The 21,120-nt window shown below is 47.4% G+C and overlaps 1 protein-coding gene across 1 annotated transcript; it reads left to right on the top strand.

Moving 5' to 3' along the window:
• Positions 1 to 1,664: 1,664 nt before the first annotated feature.
• COMMD6 (COMM domain containing 6) lies at positions 1,665 to 20,875 on the top strand. The gene is made up of 3 exons (XM_038771000.1): positions 1,665 to 1,733; positions 19,886 to 20,038; positions 20,596 to 20,875. The coding sequence occupies exons 1-3, from the start codon at positions 1,695 to 1,697 to the stop codon at positions 20,644 to 20,646; spliced, it is 243 nt and encodes an 80-aa protein (XP_038626928.1). The 5' UTR covers positions 1,665 to 1,694; the 3' UTR covers positions 20,647 to 20,875.
• Positions 20,876 to 21,120: the final 245 nt, after the last annotated feature.

Genomic DNA, 21,120 nt, shown 5'->3' with positions numbered 1-21,120 from the left:
GCCATGGGAGCGAATGAGGTCACCAAGGGAGTGAGTGTAGATCGCGAACAGAAGGGGACCAAGAACTGACCCTTGAGGAACTCCTACAGTAAGGGGATGGGAGGGTGAGGAGGAGCCCACAAAAGAGACTTAGAATGAATGACCGGAGAGATAAGAGGAGAACCAGGAGTGGACGGAGTCTGTGAAGCCAAGGTTGGATAGCGTGTTGAGGACAAGGGGGTGGTCCACAGTGTCAAAGGCAGCTGAGAGGTCAAGGAGGATTAGAATAGAGTAGGAGCCGTTGGATTTGGCAAGCAGGAGGTCACTGGTGACCTTTGAGAGGGCAGTTCAATCAATAATAAATCAATCAATCAATAAACACGATTGAATGAATGAAAGGATAGAAAGAAAGAACAGAAAGAATGAAAAGAAAGAAATAGAAAGAGAAAGAATAGAAAGAAAGAAAAAAGTATGGAAAGAGAAATAATAGAAAGAAAAGAAAGAGGAAGAGAGGAAGAAAGACTGAAAGACAGAAAGAAATAGGCAATCAGAAAGACAGACAGAAAAAAGACAGACAGAAAGACAAACAGAAAGACAGACAGAACAAAAGAAAGGGAGACAGAAAGACAGACAAACAGAAAGATAAAGACAGTCGGAAATAAAGAAAGGCAGACAGAAAACAAGAAAGGCAGGCAGAAAGAAAAAGACAGAATGAAAGAAAGGGAGACAGAAAGAAAAAGACAGAATGAAAGAAAGGAAGACAAAAAGGCAGACAAACAGAAAGACAAAGACAGAAAGGAAGAAAGAGAGAAAGAGAGAAAGAAAGAAAGAAAGAAAGAAAGAAAGAAAGAAAGAAAGGAAAAGAAAGAAAGGTGAAGACAGAAAGCAAGAAAGAAAGGCGAGGACAGAAAGCAAGAAGGGCAGACAGAAAGAGAGAAAGAAGAAAGAAAAGGCGAGAAGAGAGAAGAGAAGAGAAGAGAGAAGAGAAGAGAAGAGAAGAGGAGAGGAGAGGAGAGAAGAGAAGAGAAGAGAAGAGAAGAGAAGAGAAGAGAAGAGAAGAGAAGAGAAGAGAAGAGGAGGAGAGGAGAGGGAGAGAGAAAAGAAAAGAAAAAAGAAAAGAGAAAAGAAAAGAAAAAAAAAAGAAAGGAGAAAAGAAAAGAAAAGAAAAGAAAAGAGAAAAGAAGAGAAGAGAAGAGAGGAGAAGAGAAGAGAAAAGAAAAGAAAAGAAAAGAAAAAAGAAAAAGAATGAATGAATTAGAAGAATGAATGAATGAGAACGTCGGTCGTTGTGTCTCCCAGTTCCGGGCTCTGTCCACTAGGTGCCGCTGCCCCTGAGGCAGCCGGGGCGGGGATGGCGCGGGGGCGGAGCGGTCGCGCGCCCTCTGGCGCGGCGGGAGGGCAGCGCGGGCTGGGCGGGCGGAGGCCGCGGCTCGGGCGAGTCCACCGTGCGGCTCGGGACGGGGGGGGCGGCGGGGAAGCGGGCCGTCGGGCAGGGCCAGCCGGAGGGGCCGCCGGACCCCAGGGCCCGCCCAGACGGACTCCGTCCTCTATCATCGCTTCCGCCTCTGATTGCGGGGTGTGGGCGGGCGGGCGGAGGGGGGGGAGGAAGGGGCGGACCCTTGGGGCCCGGCCCCCCCCCCACCGCGTTGCCGTGTGCGGGGCCGGGGGGGGGGGCGTGTCCCGGGCAGGTCCGAGCAGGGCCGGGGCTCCGCGGCATGGAGGGGGTCGGACCGCCACCCGCCCGCAGCCCCCAGGTCAGCGCCGCTCGGGGACGGGGGTCGGGCGGAGGGGGCCGGGGCAGCGTCTCTCGTCCTAAAGCCCCGTCTGTCTGTCTGTCTGTCTGTCTGTCTGTGTGTCTTTCCGTTTCAGGTCACCAACCAGGTGAGTGTCCGTCCGCCCCGTCCGCCCCGGGGGGGGGGGGGTGTCCCGCGGGGGTCCGGCTCGTTGTCCCGGGGCCGGGGAGCGCGCCGGTTTCCGTGGCGACGGGGTGGTGGGCTCTGCAGCCCCGGGCCCCCGGCGCCCCGGGCCCGGGACGGGGCGGACGGACACTGCGACCCCGGCCCTCGGTGTCCGTCTTCGTCCGGGAGGCGGCCGTGGGTCCCCCCCCCCCTTGTGCGTCCGCCCGCCCGTCGGTCCTGTCCTTCTGTCCGTCCGTCCGTCTGTCCTTCTGTCCGTCCGTCTGTCCGTCCTGTCCGTCCGTCTGTCGGTGTCCCGTCTGCCCGGCCCCTCTGTCCGTCCGTCCGTCCGTCTGTCCTGTCCTTCTGTCCGTCCGTCTGTCGGTGTCCCGTCTGCCCGGCCCTTCTGTCCGTCCGTCCGTTTGTCCGTTCCTGTCCTTCTGTCCGTCCGTCTGTCGGTGTCATCATCATCATCATCATCAATCGCATTTATTGAGCGCTTACTCTGTGCAGAGCAGTGGACTAAGCGCTTGGGAAGTCCAAGTCGGCGACACATAGAGACGGTCCCCACCCAACAGCGGGCTCACGGTCTAGAAGGGGGAGACAGAGAACAGAACCAAACATACTAACAAAATGAAATAAATAGGATAGATATGTACAAATAAAATAAATAAATAGAGTAAAAAAAAATATGTACAGACATCTATACAGGTGCTGTGGGGAAGGGAAGGAGGTAAGATGGGGGGATGGAGAGGGGGACGAGGGGGAGAGGAAGGAAGGGGCTCAGTCTGGGAAGGCCTCCTGGAGGAGGTGAGCTCTCAGCAGGGCCTTGAAGGGAGGAAGAGAGCGAGCTTGGCGGAGGGGCAGAGGGAGGCCATTCCAGGCCCGGGGGATGAGGTGGGCCGGGGGTCGATGGCGGGACAGGCGAGAACGAGGCCTAACGGTGAGGAGATTAGTGGCAGAGGAGCTGAGGGTGCGGACTGGGCTGTAGAAGGAGAGAAGGGAGGTGAGGTAGGAGGGGGCGAGGTGATGGATGGACAGCCTTGAAGCCCAGGGTGAGGGGTTTCTGCCTGATGCAGAAACTGTCTGTCCCGTCTGTCCGGCCCCCCTGTCCGTCCGTCCGTCCGTCCGCCTCTCCGGTCCTTCTGTCCGTCCGCCCACCCGCCTGTCGGTCCCGCCTGTCCGGCCCTTCTGCCCGTCCGTCTGTGGGTCCGGTTCTTCCGTCTGCCCGGCCCTTCCGTCCCGCCGTCGGTCCGGTCCTTCTGTCCGTCCGTCCCGTCCTTCTGCCCGCCTGCCATTCGTGCACTCATTCAATCCTATTTAATGAGCGCTTACTGCGTGCCGAGCACTGGGCTAAGCGCTTGGGAAGTCCAAGTTGGCAGCACATGGAGACGGTCCCTACCCAGCGGCGGGCTCACGGTCTAGAAGGGGGGAGACAGACAACGAGACAAAACGTAGTAGCAAAAATAAAATCAATAGAATAGTAAATATGTACAAGTGAAATAAATAAATACGTGCAAACATATATACATATATACAGGCGCCGCGGGGAGGGGAAGGAGGTAAGGCAGGGGGATGAGGAGGGGGAGAGGAAGAAGGGGGCTCAGTCTGGGGCCCAGTCTGTCCTTTCCTTCTGTCCGTCTGCCCGTCCGTCTGTCTATCCTGCCCTTCTGACCGTCTGTCCAGCGCTTCTGTCCATCCGCCCGTCTGTCCGACCCTTCTGTCCATCCACCCGTCCGCCTGTTGGTTCCATCTGTCCCATCCTTCATCATCATCATCATCATCATCAATCGTATTTATTGAGCGCTTACTATATGCAGAGCACTGTACTAAACGCTTGGGAAGTACAAATTGGCAACACACAGAGACAGTCCCCACCCAACAGTGGGCTCACAGTCTAAAAGGGGGAGACAGAGAACAAAACCGAACATACCAACAAAATAAAATAAATAGGATAGATATGTACAAGTAAAATAAATAAATAGAGTAATAAATATGTACAACCATATATACATATATACAGGTGCTGTGGGGAAGGGAAGGAGGTAAGATGGGGGGATGGAGAGGGGGACGAGGGGGACAGGAAGGAAGGGGCATCCTTCATCCATCCTTCTGTCCGTCCGTCCGCCTGTTTGTCCTTCCTTCGTCCGTCCGTCTGTTTGTCCTTCCTTCGTCCGTCCGCCTGGCCGGTCCTTCTGCCCGTCCAGTCCTGTCCGTCCACCCGTCTGGTCCTTGATGATGATGATGGTGGCATTTGTTACGCGCTTACTATGTGCCAAGCACTGTTCTAAGTGTTGGGGGGATACGAGGTGATCACGTTGTCCCACGGGGGGCTCACGGTCTCCATCCCCATTTTACAGATGACCGAACTGAGGCTCAGAAAAGTTAAATGACTGGCCCAAAGTCACAGCGGGGCTCACGGTCTTCATCCCCATTTTACAGATGACCGAACTGAGGCTCAGAAAAGTTAAATGACTGGCCCAAGGTCACACCGCCGACATGTGGGGGGAGCCGGGATTAGAACCCATGACTTCTGACTCCCAAGCCCGGGCTCTTGTTTGTCCAGTCCTTCTGTCCATCCGGTCCTGTCCGTCCGCCTGTCCGAGCTCCCCGCGGTTTTATCCCCCGCCCCAGGGGGAGAGCGCAGGGAAGGTAACGTATCCGCTCCCCTCAGCGCCTAGCACAGTGCTCCGCACACACGAACAGCCCGCCGAATACAGTGGAAAGTATTAAGAGCGCAGCGAGAAGCAGCGTGGCCCAGTGGAAAGAGCCCGGGCTCTGGAGTCAGAGATCATGGGTTCAAATCCCGGCCCTGCCAACTGCCAACCTAGGAATTACAGCCCAGTCCGTATCCTCCGCTCCTCCACCGCTGATCTCCTCACCGTACCTCGCTCTCGCCTGTCCCGCCATCGACCCCCGGCCCACGCCATCCCCCGGGCCTGGAATGCCCTCCCTCTGCCCCTCCGCCAAGCTAGCTCTCTTCCTCCCTTCAAGGCCCTGCCGAGAGCTCACCTCCTCCAGGAGGCCTTCCCAGACTGAGCCCCTTCCTTCCTCTCCCCCTCGTCCCCCTCTCCATCCCCCCATCTTACCTCCTTCCCTTCCCCACAGCACCTGGATATGTGTATATATGTTTGTACATATTTTTTACTCTTTATTTTATTTTGTTAGTATGTTTGGTTTTGTTCTCTGTCTCCCCCTTTTAGACTGTGAGCCCACTGTTGGGTAGGGACCGTCTCTATATGTTGCCAACTTGCACTTCCCAAGCGCTTAGTACAGTGCTCTGCACATAGTAAGCGCTCAATAAATACGATTGATGATGATGATGATGGAGGAAAGGAACGAAGGAGGGGGGAAGAGGGTCAGGCCCGGCCTTTCGGGGCCCGGGGGCGGGGGGGAGGAGGAGGCCCGGGACCCAGGGCGAGGGAGGTTGGGCCTGCCCGGCCTGCTCTGCTCTTCCCCCGGGGCCTTGCTGAATTTCGGGGGCAGCGGACCCTCGTTCCAGAAGCCTCGAGGTACCGGGGGGGGCTCTGGAGATTGCCAGCCCCCACTCATTTTGGACCACTGCCGGGGCCCGGCCTTTGTGTCAAGCGGGCTACAGAAAGGGCACCAACTATTCCCATGGGAAGCGGCGTGGCTCAGTGGAAAGAGCACAGGCTTGGAAGTCAGGGATCGTGGTTGTATTCCCGGCTCCACCACCTTGAGCAAGTCACAGAATTTCTCCGGGCCTCAGTTCCCTCATCTGTGAAATGGGGATGAAGACTAGGAGCACCCCAGGGGACAACCTGATCACCTTGTATCTACCCCAATGCTTACAACGGTTCCTAGCACTTAGTAAGTTCTTAACAAATACCATTATAATTATTAATAGTCGTCCCCCTCTCCATCCCCAATCAATCAATCAATCAATCGTATTTATTGAGCGCTTACTATGTGCAGAGCACTGTACTAAGCGCTTGGGAAGTACAAATTGGCAACACATAGAGACGGTCCCTGCCCAACAGTGGGCTCACAGTCTAAAAGGGGGAGACAGAGAACAGAACCAAACGTACCAACAAAATAAAATAAATAGGATAGAAATGTACAAGTAAAATAAATAAATAAATAAATAAATAAATAGAGTAATAAGTATGTACAACCATCCCCACCATCTTACCTCCTTCCCTTCCCCACAGCACCTGTATATATGTATATATGTTTGTACGTATTTATTACTCTATTTTACTTGTACATATCTATTCTATTTATTTTATTTTGTTAGTATGTTTGGTTTTGTTCTCTGTCTCCCCCTTTTAGACTGTGAGCCCACTGTTGGGTAGGGACCGTCTCTATATGTTGCCAATTTGTACTTCCCAAGCGCTTAGTACAGTGCTCTGCACATAGTAAGCGCTCAATAAATACGATTGATTGATTGATTACTCTATTTTACTTGTACATATCTATTCTATTTATTTTATTTTGTTAATACGTTTGGTTTTGTTGTCTGTCTCCCCCTTCTAGACTGTGAGCCCACTGTTGGGTAGGGACTGTCTCTATATGTTGCCAACTTGTACTTCCCAAGTGCTTAGTACAGTGCTGTGCACACAGTAAGCGCTCAATAAATACGATTGATTAATAGTAAGAACTTCACAAATACCACAATTATTATGATTATTATTTATTTTGTTGTCCATCTCCCCCCTTCTGGACTGTGACCCCATTGTAGGGTAGGGATTGTCTCTCTCTGTTGCCAAATTGTACTTTCCAAGCGCTTAGAACAGTGCTGCGCACACAGTAAGCGCTCAATAAATATGATTGAATGAATAGTATTCCCCTGAAAGCCATGGGGAGACATCCTCCATCCTACAGATGTTCATCACACACTTGTGGTTTGGGGGGACCACAACCGGGCTGAATCATGGGGTACACTGCTTTGTCGCTTTATTTTCCAGCCTGCCTTCCCTGCTCCAAGACTGGAGCTACTATTGCCGGGAAAGAAAAAAGCCAGGAGGTTCTAGAGCATCATCTTCCAGTTAAAGGGAGGGCCTGGAATGGCCTCCCTCTGCCCATCCGCCAAGCTCGCTCTCTTCCTCCCTTCAAGGCCCTACTGAGACCTCACCTCCTCCAGGAGGCCTTCCCAGACTGAGCCCCTTCCTTCCTCTCCCCCTCGTCCCCCTCTCCATCCCCCCATCTTACCTCCTTCCCTTCTCCACAGCACCTGTATATACGTATATATGTTTGTACATATCTATTACTCTATTTTACTTGTACATATCTATTCTATTTATTTTATTTTATTAGTATGTTTGGTTTTGTTCTCTGTCTCCCCCTTTTTAGACTGTGAGCCCTCTGTTGGGTAGGGACTCACATGTTGCCAACTTGTACTTCCCAAGCGCTTAGTACAGTGCTCTGCACACAGTAAGCGCTCAATAAATACGATTGATTGATTAAAGGACAATTTTGCTCCGTCACTGTGAGCTGCGATGTTTGGGCAAAAGGGACGATCTGGTTTTCATTTCTGGACTCGGGGCCCTAAATCAGAAAGGGAACAGCTCCGGCAACTAACGGGAATGGGGTATTGTTGGCACAGCCCTTCCACAATCCTGAGGTGCAAAGCAGACATTCGGTTGTGTTTATTAACCACATACTGTGTGGAGCACTGTACTAAGTGCTTGGGAGAAGTACGATACAGCACATTCCCTGCCCACAGTGATCTTAACAATCTGGAGGAAATCTTGGGGTTTATTTCTGGTGCAGGCTTCAGGTTCAAGAGGTTCATTCAGTTGTATTTATTGAGCGCTGCTGTTTGCAGAGAATACTGTACTAATACTGTAGAGTATTAGTAATTACTGAGTAGTAAGAGTATTGCAGTAATACTGTTCTGTAATACTGCAGAGAATACTGTACCTTGGGAGAATACATTATAACAATAAACAGACACATTCCCTGCCCACAATGAGCTTACGGTCCAGAAGAGGTTTTCTGGTCTCACCTCAGGGTCAGAAAGGAGACCCCATTGTCCCCATTTTCTCCAGCAGTTCCGGACTCAGATTTGGGGACTCGCTATTTTTAATCTGGCTCTCCTTTCTGGTTACGCTTGTTGTGGGCAGGGAAAGTGTCTACCAACTCTTGCTATACTGTTATATGTATTCTCCCAAGTGATTAGTACGGTGTTCTGCACACAGGAAGCACTCAGTGAATACAACTGATCACTACAAAATGCAAGTGGATATTAGAAAGTATTATTATATATTATTATATATAATATATTATTATATTATATCATTATTATATTTATTATTTAATAACAATTATTATTAGATATTATAAATTAGATATTAAAAATAATCCTTTTTATAAAAACCAGTGGCAGTAAAAGCCAGTGTAAACAGGTTATTAGAAAGCTAAAATAATCCTTTTTATAAAACGCATTGGCAGTAAAAACAGGAATCACAAAGTGGTATTGTCAGGCTTCCAATACCTTTTAGCTCTTACAGGAGGAGTAAGGAACGTGCACATTTTAGACTTCTAGACTGTGAGCCCACTGTTGGTTAGGGACCGTCTCTATATGTTGCCAACTTGTACTTCCCAAGCGCTTAGTACAGTGCTCTGCACACAGCACTCAATAAATACGATTGAATGAATTTTGATTATTTTTTCCTAATATAATGATGGTAATAATGGTAATAATAATGGTAATCATCATCATCATCATCATCAATCGTATTTATTGAGCGCTTACTATGTGCAGAGCACTGTACTAAGCGCTTGGTAAGTACAAATTGGCAACATATAGAGACAGTCCCTACCCAACAGTGGGCTCACAGTCTAATAATGATGGTAATAAACGCTTAGTACAGTGTACTTAGTACAGTGTACAGTGTACACTAAGTACACTGTACTTAGTACAGTGCTCTGCACACGGCGCTCAATAAATACGATTGAGGATGATGGTATTTGTTAAGTGCTTACTGTGTGCCAAACACTGTTCTATGGTTGATGCATTTTTTTTTTTCTGGTCATTTCATTTTTCTGGGTCTATCTCAGATCAGTAAGTGGATTAAAGTTTATCTCTAAGCAGTTTCTGAACCCAATTTAAATACCGTCCAATAGTACGAATGAACCAGCGGTCTGATAGAATTATATTGAATCATTGCAATTAAATATTATCTATAAATCATGTCAGGGAACATGGCAGAAGATTGTCCTATGCAAAATAATATAAGAAAGATCTAGGTACCTTGAAATGGACTGTGGGCTGGACAATCACTGAAAAGTACAAGTGAAAATAAATTCAAGGCGGAGGCAATGTTATGGCATTAATGTAAATAACTACTTCCATCGTGTATAAATGCCAGTGTTCTCTTTCTTGTGTTGGGGAAGGAGTAGAACATCCTCAGTTGTGTTTACTCGGGAAAGATCATGGATAAGGCAGGTGGTCAAAAAATGTTGATGCGGGGAGAGAGGGGGAGGGAAGAAGGAGTTCCCAACCGAACCGAACCTCAATAAATACGATTGATTGATTGATTGAAAGATAGTTGCAAGAGTCCAGACACTGAGGAATTGAAGGAATGAAGGACAGTGTTGCTTGGAAGGTGTTGGAAGTCAAGACAGAATCAACTGCAGCTCAGCTCCAGGGCATGAAAAAATTCTGGGAGGGCTGTTGCCTCCTACCCAGGGGGAACTTTCTGCCTCCTTTCGGCCTTCTTTCTGATCTCCCATCCTCCTGTCTCTCCCCGCTTCAGTCTATTCTTCACTCTGCTGCCCAGATTATCTTTGTACAGAAACGCTCTGGGCATGTCACTTCCCTCCTTAAAAATCTCCTGTGGTTGCCTATCAACCTTCGAATCAAGCAAAAGCTCCTCACCCTCGGGTTCAAGGCTGTCCATCACCTCGCCCCCTCCTACCTCACCTCCCTTCTCTCCTTCTCCAGCCCAGCCCGCATCCTCCGCTCCTCTGCCGCTAATCTCCTCACCGCACCTCGTTCTCGCCTGTCCCGCCATCGACCCCCGGCCCACATCGTTCCCCGGACCTGGAATGCCCTCCCTCCCCACGTCTACGAAACTAGCTCTCTCCCTCCCTTCAAAGCCCTACTGAGAGCTCACCTCCTCCAGGAGGCCTTCCCAGGCTGAGCCCCCCCTTTTCCTCTGCCCCTCCTCTCCTCCCCATCGCCCCCTCTTCCTCTGCCCTGCCTCCTTCCCCTCCCCACAGCACTTGTGTATATTTGTATCTATTTATTACTCGTGGCTCAGTGGAAAGAGTGCGGGCTGGGGAGTCAGAGGTCATGGGTTCTAACCCCACCTCCGCCGCTTGCCAGCTGTGTGACTTTGGGCAAGTCACTTAACTTCTCTGTGCTTCAGTTACCTCATCTGTAAAATGGGAATTAAGACTGTGAGCCCCACGTGGGACAACCTGATCGCTTTGTATCCTCCCCAGCGCTTAGAACAGTGCTTTGCACATAGTAAATGCTTAATAAATGCCATTATTATTATTATTATTTCTCTATTTTATTAGTCATGTGTATATAGCTAAAATTCTATTTATTCTGATGGTATTGACACATGACTACTTGTTTTGTTTTGTTGTCTGTCTCCCCCTTCTAGACTGTGAGCCCACTGTTGGGTAGGGACCGTTTCTGTAAGTTGCTGATTTGTACTTCCCAAGCTCCTAGTACAGTGCTCTGCACACAGTAAGCGCTCAGTAAATACGATTGAATGAATGAACTGGCCCCTGTTGGATGATATCTCCTTGGTCACCCTCCCACGATCCCAGGCAATGAGCCTGGCATCATTGGTGGCTGATTGCCAGCCCCTTCCCTAATGAACTCTGGGTGGTGGGTTTTGGTTCTAGCTAGAAGAAGCAGTGTGGTCTAGTGAATAGAGCACAGGCCCAGGAGTCAGAAGGACCTGAGTTCTAATCCTGCCTCCACCACTTGTCTGCTGTCTGACCTTGGGCAAATCACTTCACTTCTCTGTGCTTCAGTCATCTCAACCGTAAAAGTGGGAGTTAAGACTGTGAGCCCGATGTGGGATGTGGACTGTGTCCAACCTGATTAACTTGTATAATAATAATGATGGCGTTTTTTAAGCGCTTACTAAGTGCAAAGCACTGTTCTAAGCGCTCGGGAGGTTACGAGGTGGTCAGGTTGTCCCACAGGAGGCTCACAGTCTTAATCCCTATTTTACAGATGAGGTAACTGAGGCCCAGAGAAGTTAAGTGACTTGCCCAAAGTCACACAGCTGACAATTGGCAGAGTGGGGATTTGAACCCATGACCTCTGACTCCAAAGCCCGTGCTCTTGCCACTGAGCCATGCTACTTCTCCAGCTGCTTGTATCTACCCCAGCGCTTAGTGCTCTGCACACAGTAAGCGCTCAATAAATACGATTGATTGATTAGTACTGTGCCTAACACAATAGTAAGTGCTTAACAAATGCCATTTAAAAAAAATAAATCCTTTCTGACTTTCCGCATTGGGCGCATGGACACGGGATGGCGGCTGGTATCAGTAGATCCAAAGTGGTGGTTGTATGAACAGCCTGGATATTGCAGTTAGGAAGAGACGTTAGGAGGTTTGATAGCGAGATTAGAAAAAAGGAAAATTGACACTGGTCCCAAACCTTAAACTAGGGGAGTAGCAAGGAGGTCAGTGAAGATGTTGTAAAAGTTTGCGCTAAAGATCACCTGGGTCAAGACTAAAGGTTGTGGGTGAGAGGGGAGGAAGGGCTGGGTTTGGGAGTAGTCGGTGATAGACAACTGGGGGAGAATATGGATAAATAAGACAAATGTTGCTTAGAGTACGGTGAAAAGGTAGCCTTTTAGCAATGTAAATGAACAACAGGGAGAGAATTTGAAGGGGGAAATAATAACAGTTTCTCTCTATAAATCATTGACCTTTTTTCTAGGATTGGAAATCCTTTGTGGTTGTTAACCGTAACAATATGTTACTTATACTCGGGCAAACAAGACCTTTAGAAATGTTTTTTAAAATGATTTTAGATTTGGGTAGAGCGGACCCTCCTTTTCCTCACACTACCTAATTCCTCAAAAGTCTGTTTCCAGGGGTGTACTGCAGTAGGGACTTGGGAAAAACAGAATAAGGGCATGACGTGTTTCCCGCCCACAGAGAGCTTGCACTCTAATGAGGGAGATAGATAAAAAGATTTTCGACTCAAATGGTCAACATAAATAATTAAGTCCACATGCATTCATGAGGGCACTTGGATCCGTGACCTTTGGGCATTCGATATTTGCCCTACCCTCAACTCCACAGCACTTATATCAATATCTTCAAATTCTACATTTTCAAGTATTTATTTCTATTAGTACCTGTCTCCCCCTCTAGACTGTACACTCGTTATGGGCAGGGAACGTTTCGGTATTCTCCCAAGCGCTTAGTGTAGTGCTCTGCCCATGGTATGTGCTCGGTAAATGCCATCGATTGATTGGAAGATGCAAATTTCAAAAGTTCCAAAGTGCTAGAGTTGCCTCTTTATTTAAATGTTATGCGGTCTTATATTGAAGCTTGAGCTTTTAAATATTAACACTGTGCATTTTGACATAATCACAGGAGCCTGCTTCTTTGCTACTGATCTCGAGATTTCAGTAAGTATTTGTAAAAAATCAGATAACTGCAATACAATCAGTGGTATTTATCGAGCAGCATTCAAAAGTGTTAGCAGATATGACTCCAGCCTCCAGGAACTTAGAGTACAAGGCGAAAGACATTATCTTTGTGCCTACGTTCCCAGACCTGATTCAGGCTCCTCCAGGAGGCCTTCCCAGACTGAGCCCCTCCTTCCTCTCCCCCTCCTCCCCCTCCCCATCCCCCTGCCTTACCTCCTTCCCCTCCCCACAGCACCTGTATATATGTTTGTATGTATTTATTACTCTATTTATTTATTTATTTTATTTGTACATATTTATTCTATTTATTTTATTTTGTTAATATGTTTTGTTTTGTTCTCTGTCTCCCCCTTCTAGACTGTGAGCCCGCTGTTGGGTAGGGACCGTCTCTATATGTTGCCAACTTGTACTTCCCAAGCGCTTACTACAGTGCTCTGCACACAGTAAGTGCTCAATAAATACGATTGAATGAATGAATGAATATTTAGTATCACTTCAAAACCCTTAAAGACTTGTATGTCATTTTATAAAGCTATGCAAAACCATCAAAGCAGGGATCCTTGTATTACACTACAATTTCATTTCAACTCTTTTCTCCTTAGCTTTAAATATTAATATTAGGCAATGAAGAAAGTAGAATATTTTTCCTTCTGTGCCTTTGTCATTAAGGAGCTTATAACCCTTCTAAGCACTGAGTCAATCAATCAATCGTATTTATTGAGCACTTAGTGTGCGCAGAGCACTGTACTAAGCGCTTGGGAAGTACAAGTTGGCAACATATAGAGACAGTCCCTACCCAACAGTGGGCTCACAGTCTAGAAGGGGGAGACAGAGAACAAAACCAAACATACTAACAAAATAAAATAAATAGAATAGATATGTACAATCTGAAGCATCCTCTGGAAAACTATTCCCCGAGAGTTTGTTCATGAAAATAAGATGCCTAATGGCCAAATACATACCCTCAAGCATTTGGGCTCCTCTCATTTTGACTAAGTGGTTTCCAGTGCATACCAGAGCACAGTCAGTTGGATGGATAAAATCTCAATGGTAGGCAGTATACGAAAACCGTTTAGGTTAATTGAAAGACAAGGGACATATTGTGCTGGGAATATTCTTCTGAATACAATCTCCTCAGTTGACTAAGTGTTAAAACCTCTTACCAAAAACTCTGGCTACAAATCCTAGTGGAAACTGAGAAGCAAACAGTGTGAGGAACCAAGGGGCAGCATAAAGACTGGGATTGATTTCAGTTTCTTCCAGGTAATTGTAGAGATCCCGGTGATAGTCATGGAGAAGTCTTGACAGCTGATACATCTGAATCTAAAATTGATTGGGAAAAGAAAATACAATGTTAAGTCGTAATTTACCATGGTTTCACCGGGATTGTTACTACTATTTAAGCAATGTGAGATTTTATATCAATTGGTTTACTTACAATTTGGTTTACAATAACTGTCATTAGTTATTCTCTCCTCAGTATCCTGAGAGCATTACCATTTTCCAGGTATGCATTGATTGGCTAAGGACCTTACAGTGAAGCATCAGAGCTCATCTCCTGACACACAAGAAGGTTCAGTTTCACAGAGGTATTTTTTATAGCTGTTCTCAGAATCCAAAGGTGATGCGGATGATGATGTCATCCATGAGGACAACTTTGACTGGAAACATATTCTTTGCCTAAATTGCCAGACCATTCGCTTGTATTTGTATGTGAGTCTGAGTTAAATAGTAGGGCCTGGACCACTCTTAAACCAAGACTTGAAATATAATTCAAAAATGCCTTGACCCTAAAATATCTTTAGTCCCGATCCACTCTTTATCCTGAATTCTCTTTCTCTTCATAACCCCAAATTTACTTTATCATCAAATAAGCGTTCTTCCTCTACAACATTGTCAAAGTCTAAGTTTCCTGTGTGGGAATAGTGCAGTGGAATCCACTAATGGACCAACTCCCCAGGGTATCCTGCCAAATGAACAGACTGGTAGGGACAGACAGGGATCATTTTTCTAAAGGCCATTCAGTCCACATCTCCCCACTCGCCTTGTCTTATGCTGTTGAGCCATGTCTGACCCATCGCAACTCCATGGACACATCTCTCCCAGAATGCCCCACCTCCACCTGCAATCATTCTGGTAGTATATCTGTAGAGTTTTCTTGGTTAAAATAGGGAAGTGGTTTACCATTCCCTTCTTCCGCACAATCAGCTCGAGTCTCCGCCCTCAACTCTCTCCCATGCCGCTGCTGCCCAGCACAGGTGAGTTTGGACTCGTAGCAGATTTGCCTTCCACTTGCTAGCCACTGCCCAAACTAGGAATGGAATGGGTAGTCCTCTGTTCGACCTCCTTTCCGAAGCCAAGACTTGGAGAGTACTGGTGCCATCCTGAGAGGATCCCCACTCCTCAAGAACCTCCAGTGGTTGCCCATCCATCTCCATATCAAACAGAAACTCATTGCCATAGACTTTAAAGCACTCAATCACTCAACCAGCGTTTTCCTCTTTCCAGCCTGCACACTTCCCTCCTCTTAGCATCGACCTACTCATGGTACTTCAGTCTCAGCTGTCTCACGGCCAACCCCTTGCCCACGCCCTTCCTTCAAAGCCCACCTAAAATCATATGTCCAATCAATCCATCAGTGATATTTATTGGGCACTTACTGTATGCAGAGTACTGTACTGAACACTTGGAAGAGCATTCATTCAATCATTTATTGAGCGCTTACTGTGGGCAGAGCACTGTACTGAATGCTTAGCACTTTACTAAGCGCTTGACAATACAGCAGAGTTGGTAGATGTGATCCCTGCACACAAGATGTTTGTACAATCTACAGGAAGAGACAGACATTAAAATGAATTAGGGATAGGGATAATAGAATAGGGATAATAGTAGATTATAGGAATATTTACATAAGTACTGTGGGGCTGAAGTGTAAGTATCAAGATGTTTAAGGGCTACACAGCCACATTCAGAGTTGACAGTGAGGGGACGGTTTAGGACGATTACTACTACTACTACTAATAATGATGGCATTTGTTAAGCGCTTACTATGTGCCAAGCACTGTTCTAAGCGCTGGGGTAGATGCAGGGTAATCAGGTTGTCCCACATGGGGTTCACAGTCTTAATCCTCATTTTACAGATGAGGTAACTGAGGCCCAGAGAAGTTGAGTGACTTGCCCAAAGTCACACAGCTGACAAGTGGCAGAGCTGGGATTAGAACCCACGACCTCTGACTCCAAGCCCGTTCTCTATCCACTAAGTCACGCTGCTGCTTTAGGAGGGATATGAAGGTGAGGTGCATAGTGGAGAGGTCTTTCCTGACAAAGCCCTCATTTCCCCTTTTCCCCCTCTCACGGGCAACACCATCGTCGTCATCATCATCATCAATCGTATTTATTGAGCGCTTACTGTGTGCAGAGCACTGTACTAAGCGCTTGGGAAGTACAAGTTGGCAACACCTCCACTTATTAATAATAGTAATAATGATAATGGTATTTGTATGTCCCTTAGTAGGTGCCAAGTACTGTTCTAAGCACTGGAGTAGATACAAGGTAATCAGATTGTCCTACGTGAGGCTCACAGTCTTAATCCCTATTTTACAGATGAGGTAACAGGCACAGAGAAGTGAAGTGACTTGGCCAAAGACCCACAGCTGACAAGGGGCGGGGCCGGGATTAGAACCTACAACCTCTGACTCCCAAGCCTGCACCCTTTCCACTAAACCACGGACTTGATATTCATCCCATCCCCAGCCGCGCAGCACATAATAATAATAATCATGGTATTTAAGTACTTACTGTGTACCAAGCATGCTTTTAAGCAGTGGGGTAGATGAAAGGTAATTAAGAGAAGCAGCGTGGCTCAGTGGAAAGAGCCCGGGCTTGGCAGTCAGAGGTCGTGGGCTCTAATCCTGGCTCTGCCACTTAGCTGTGTGACACTGGGCAAGTCACTTGACTTCTCTGCACCTCGGTTACCTCATCTGGAAAATGGGGATTAAGACTGTGAGCCCCATGTGGGACAACCGGATGACCTTGTATCTCCCCCAGCACTTAGAACAGTGCTTGGCACATAGTAAGCGCTTAACAAATGCCATCGTCATTATCATTATTATTAAGTTGGACAGAGTCCCTGTCCCACATGGGGCTCACAGTCTCAATCCCCATTTTACAGGTGAGGTAACTGAGGCCCAGGCAAGTGAAGTGACTTGCCCAAGGTCACCCAGCAGACAAGGGACGGAGCCGGGACTAGAACCCACAACCTCTGACTCCCAAACCCATGCTCTTGACAGTAGGCCACCCTGCTTCTCTATTTACACAGGTACATAACCTGATGCTCTGCCGTTCTCCTTATGTCATTGATTTTTATTTTATTAATAATAATAATAATGGCATTTATTAAGCGCTTACTATGTGCAAAGCACTGTTCTAAGTGCTGGGGAGGTTACAAGGTAATCAGGTTGTCCCACGGGGGGCTCACAGTCTTCATCCCCATTTTACAGATGGGGGAACTGAGGCCCAGAGAAGTGAAGTGACTTGCCCAAAGTCATACAGCTGACAAGTGGCAGGGCTGGGATTTGAACCCCTGACCTCTGACTCCAAAGCCCGGGCTCTTTTCCACTGAGCCTCGCTGCTTCTTAATGTCTGTCTCCCTCTCCCTCTAGAACAATGCTCCTTGTGGGCAGGGTTTGGGTTTACCAACTCTGTTTTATGGTACACTCCCAGGAATTTAGTAAATACCGTTGACTGATAGATTAATATAGGTCTCCCCCTCTAGACTGTAAACTCCTTGTGGTCAGGGATCATGTCTACCAACTGTATTGTATTGTTCACTCCCAAACTCTTAGTACAGTGTCCTGCACACAGCAAGGGCTCAGTAAATTCCGTTGCTTGATTGATTGATTGATTGCTCAGTTGATGAAATATCAGCCTCTGTGCCGCCGGACCGCTACAAAGCCCAGCTACACTGACCCAATCGATCAGATTGCAGCACTGACCTCAGATCAGTCTGTCCCAGGTGCCGTAGAGGAGCAACGTCCGTAAACCAGATTCATTTGTGTTCCCCTGCAGCTTCCTTGTGCTTTGCTCTCCAGGGGTGGGATCTGTGAAACAGCTGTGCCCAGGTTAATTATAATTTCTCACTTTCTACTTCTTCATTCAAAAATGGCAGTAATCAGCGACCCAATCAATCAATCAATCAATCGTATTTATTGAGCGCTTACTGTGTGCAGAACAGTGTACTAAGCGCTTGGGAAGTACACGTTGGTTACATATAGAGACAGTCCCTACCCAACAGTGGGCTCACAGTCTAGAAGGGGGAGACAGAGAACAAAACCAAACATATTAAGAAAATAAAATAAATAGAATAGATATGTACAAGTAAAATAAATAGAGTAATAAATATGTACAAACATATATACAGGTGCTGTGGGGAAGGGAAGGAGGTAAGACGGTGGGGATGGAGAGAGGGACGAGGGGGAGAGGAAGGAGGGGGCTCAGTCTGGGAAGGCCTCCTGGAGGAGGTGAGCTCTCAGGAGGGCCTTGAAGGGAGGAAGAGAGCTAGCTTGGCAGATGGGCAGAGGGAGGGCATTCCAGGTCAGGGGGATGACGTGGGCCGGGGGTCGACGGTGGGACAGGCGAGAACGAGGCCTAACGGTGAGGAGATTAGTGGAAGAGGAGCGGAGGGTGCAGGGTGGGCTGGAGAAGGAGAGAAGGGAGGCGAGGTAGGAGGGGGTGAGGGGATGGATGGACAGCCTTGAAGCCCAGGGTGAGGAGTTTCTGCCTGATGCGCAGATTGATTGGTAGCCACTGGAGATTTTTGAAGGAGATTTTGGAGGAGATTCTTGAAGAAACCTAATGAGGTTTCTTCCCCTAGCTTAGGGGAAAGAGCATGGTATTGGGAATCAGTGGACTTGGGTTCTTAATAATAATGTCATTTGTTAAGCACTTACTATATGCAAAGCACTGTTCTAAGCGTTGGGGGGGGGGGATACAAGGTGATCAGGTTGTCCCATGTGGGGCTCGCAGTCTCATTCTCCATTTTACAGAGGAGGGAACTGAGGCTCAGAGAAGTGCAGTGACTTGCCCAAGGTCACACAGCAGACATGTGGCGGAGCCAGGATTAGAACCCGTGACCTCTGACTCTAAAGCCCGGGCTCTTTTCCACTGAGCCACGCTGCTTCTTAATGTCTGTCTCCCTCTCCCTCTAGAACGACGCTCCTTGTGGGCAGGGTTTGGATCTACCAACTCTGTTTTATGGTACACTCCCAGGAAATTAGTAAATACCATTGACTGATTGATTAATATAGGTCTCCCCCTCTAGACTGTAAACTCCTTGTGGTCAGGGATCATGTCTACCAACTGTATTGTATTGTTCACTCCCAAACTCTTAGTACAGTGTCCTGCACACAGTAAGGGCTCAGTAAATTCCGTTGCTTGATTGATTGATTGCTCAGTTGATGAAATATCAGCCTCTGTGCCGCCGGACCGCTACAAAGCCCAGCTACACTGACCCAATCGATCAGATTGCAGCACCGACCTCAGATCAATCTGTCCCAGGCGCCGTAGAGGAGCAACGTCCGTAAACCAGATTCATTTGTGTTCCCCTGCAGCTTCCTTGTGCTTTGCTCTCCAGGGGTGGGATCTGTGAAACAGCTGTGCCCAGGTTAATTATAATTTCTCACTTTCTACTTCTTCATTCAAAAATGGCAATAATCAGCGACCTAATGAGATTTCTTACCCTAGGTGACCGTATAGCTTAGGGGAAAGAGCATGGTACTGGGAATCAGTGGACTTGGGTTCTTAATAATAATAATGATGGCATTTGTTAAGCGCTTACTATGTGCAAAGCATTGTTCTAAGCGTTGGGGGGGACACAAGGTGATCAGGTTGTCCCACGTGGGGCTCGCAGTCTTATTCTCCATTTTACAGAGGAGGGAACTGAGGCTCAGAGAAGTTAAGTGACTTGCCCAAGGTCACACAGCAGACATGTGGCGGAGCCGGGATTAGAACCCGTGACCTCTGACTCCCAGCCCCGGGCTCTTTCCACTGAGTCTTGCCACTGTGACCTTGCTGTGTGACCTTGAGCAAGTCGCTTAACCTCTCTGGGCCTCTGCTTCCTCATCTGTAAAACAGAGATAAGAAAGATTGAAAGTCCCTAGTGAGGTAAGGATTGCGTCTGTTTTGTTAACTTTTACCTATCTCAGCATTTAGCATATAGCGCTTAATAATTGCCAAAATTAAACCTCAGGCAAGGCTATCGCTAAGGTAACGAGGGAGAACGTCAGCCATTTGTAGGCCGAAGAGTCATTCTTGAAAAGCCATCACGCCTCTGGGGCATCGATGAGATGATTAAAGCCATGTTAATGATCTCGGTCCTCTTTTCTGTGTCTATGTGTCTGTGTTTTGTTGCAGCTAATAGACATTCAGTGGAAACTGGGTATGGCCGTGAGTTCAGACAGCTGCAGGTCCCTTAAGTACCCTTATGTCTCAATGACGTTAAAGGTAGCGGATCAGTCCGGCCAGATAGTAAACAAGTCCTTTGAAATGACAGTTCCACAGTTTCAGGTTTGTAATTCTAACATCCATTTCTCCCTTTCCTATAGAACACTGTTGCTAAGCAGACCAGGGCAGGCAGGGAGAAAGAGAGGAATGCCCACGCCACCGCCCCCTCCCCTCCTGGGCTACATAGACTGCAAACCCCTGTGCTTAGCACATAGTAAGCACTTAAATGCCTCGATTTTTGCTCTCTTTTTTTTTTTTTTTACCGGCCCAGCAAAAGATTTCCCATCCCTCTTCCTGTAGTACATTCTTGTTCACCCCCTATTCCTGTTGGATTTTTGGTTGACTGCAGTTTCAAGGGGGCCTTTTAGAGTGGGGCTTTTTTGTTTTGTTTTATTTTATTTTTCCCTATACAAATCTTGAAGCCTACCCACTCAACTAGAACCCTCTTTGCAAGCCGTAGACTGAGTCAAGGATGGTCTGTCTGTAGACTATTTAAATCCGAATCTGGATGGAAAGCTTAGATTTAGCGCTAGAGTTAACCTTTGAACCTTTTCACCAGTCGCTCATCGATTGCAAATTATAACTAGCTAATTCAATTTCTCTTTCTTTTAATCCCTCAGAATTTCTTCACACAATTTAAGGAAATGGCTGCTGTTCTTGAGACAGTGTGAGAACAACTGGCTTGGGTTAAATCTCTGTAACGTTTTACAAATGAAGTGCTTCATTTGATGAAAAGAAGCTCATGTAGAATGAAAGGCTATTAGCTTCGTGAAAAATGTATTCTGTTTGTAATTCTAACAGATTCTTCTAAATGGAGGCTGATCAAAAAGTCTAGCGTACTAATGCTATAGCCACCTTAGTGTAACCCAATTTTATCCTTGAATAAATGTTGGAATTGACTTGTCTGCTTTAGGTGTGTGATCGCAACAACCCCTACAGTCCCCTTTTTGATTTCAGATACAGTGGAGTGTTGATTTCAGAGAAATTTTGGGAGCTTGGTTTGGGTTGGACGGGTGTTCTATGGTAAGGGTATTATGTGCTGAAGAGGGTCAACTGAAATTTGCTACAGGGTGTTAGGTCCCAAGCCTAACAAGAGGTCCAGTTCACCCAGCCTCCCTAACCAGGGTCAACTGGGAAAGGACTGA

Source organism: Tachyglossus aculeatus, chromosome 2, assembly GCF_015852505.1.
Source record: "Tachyglossus aculeatus isolate mTacAcu1 chromosome 2, mTacAcu1.pri, whole genome shotgun sequence".
Classification (NCBI taxonomy): domain Eukaryota; kingdom Metazoa; phylum Chordata; class Mammalia; order Monotremata; family Tachyglossidae; genus Tachyglossus; species Tachyglossus aculeatus.
The sequence above is the reverse complement of the archived record's forward strand: the minus strand, read 5'-3'. Positions and strand labels throughout refer to the sequence as shown.

Bases quoted from the DNA above. Each gene is read 5' to 3' on its own strand.
- COMMD6 (XM_038771000.1), top strand. From the start codon at position 1,695: ATGGAGGGGGTCGGACCGCCACCCGCCCGCAGCCCCCAG. The intron at 1,734-19,885 runs GTCAGCGCCGCT...GTTTTGTTGCAG, and splicing joins CACCCGCCCGCAGCCCCCAG to CTAATAGACATTCAGTGGAA. The intron at 20,039-20,595 runs GTTTGTAATTCT...TTAATCCCTCAG, and splicing joins TGACAGTTCCACAGTTTCAG to AATTTCTTCACACAATTTAA.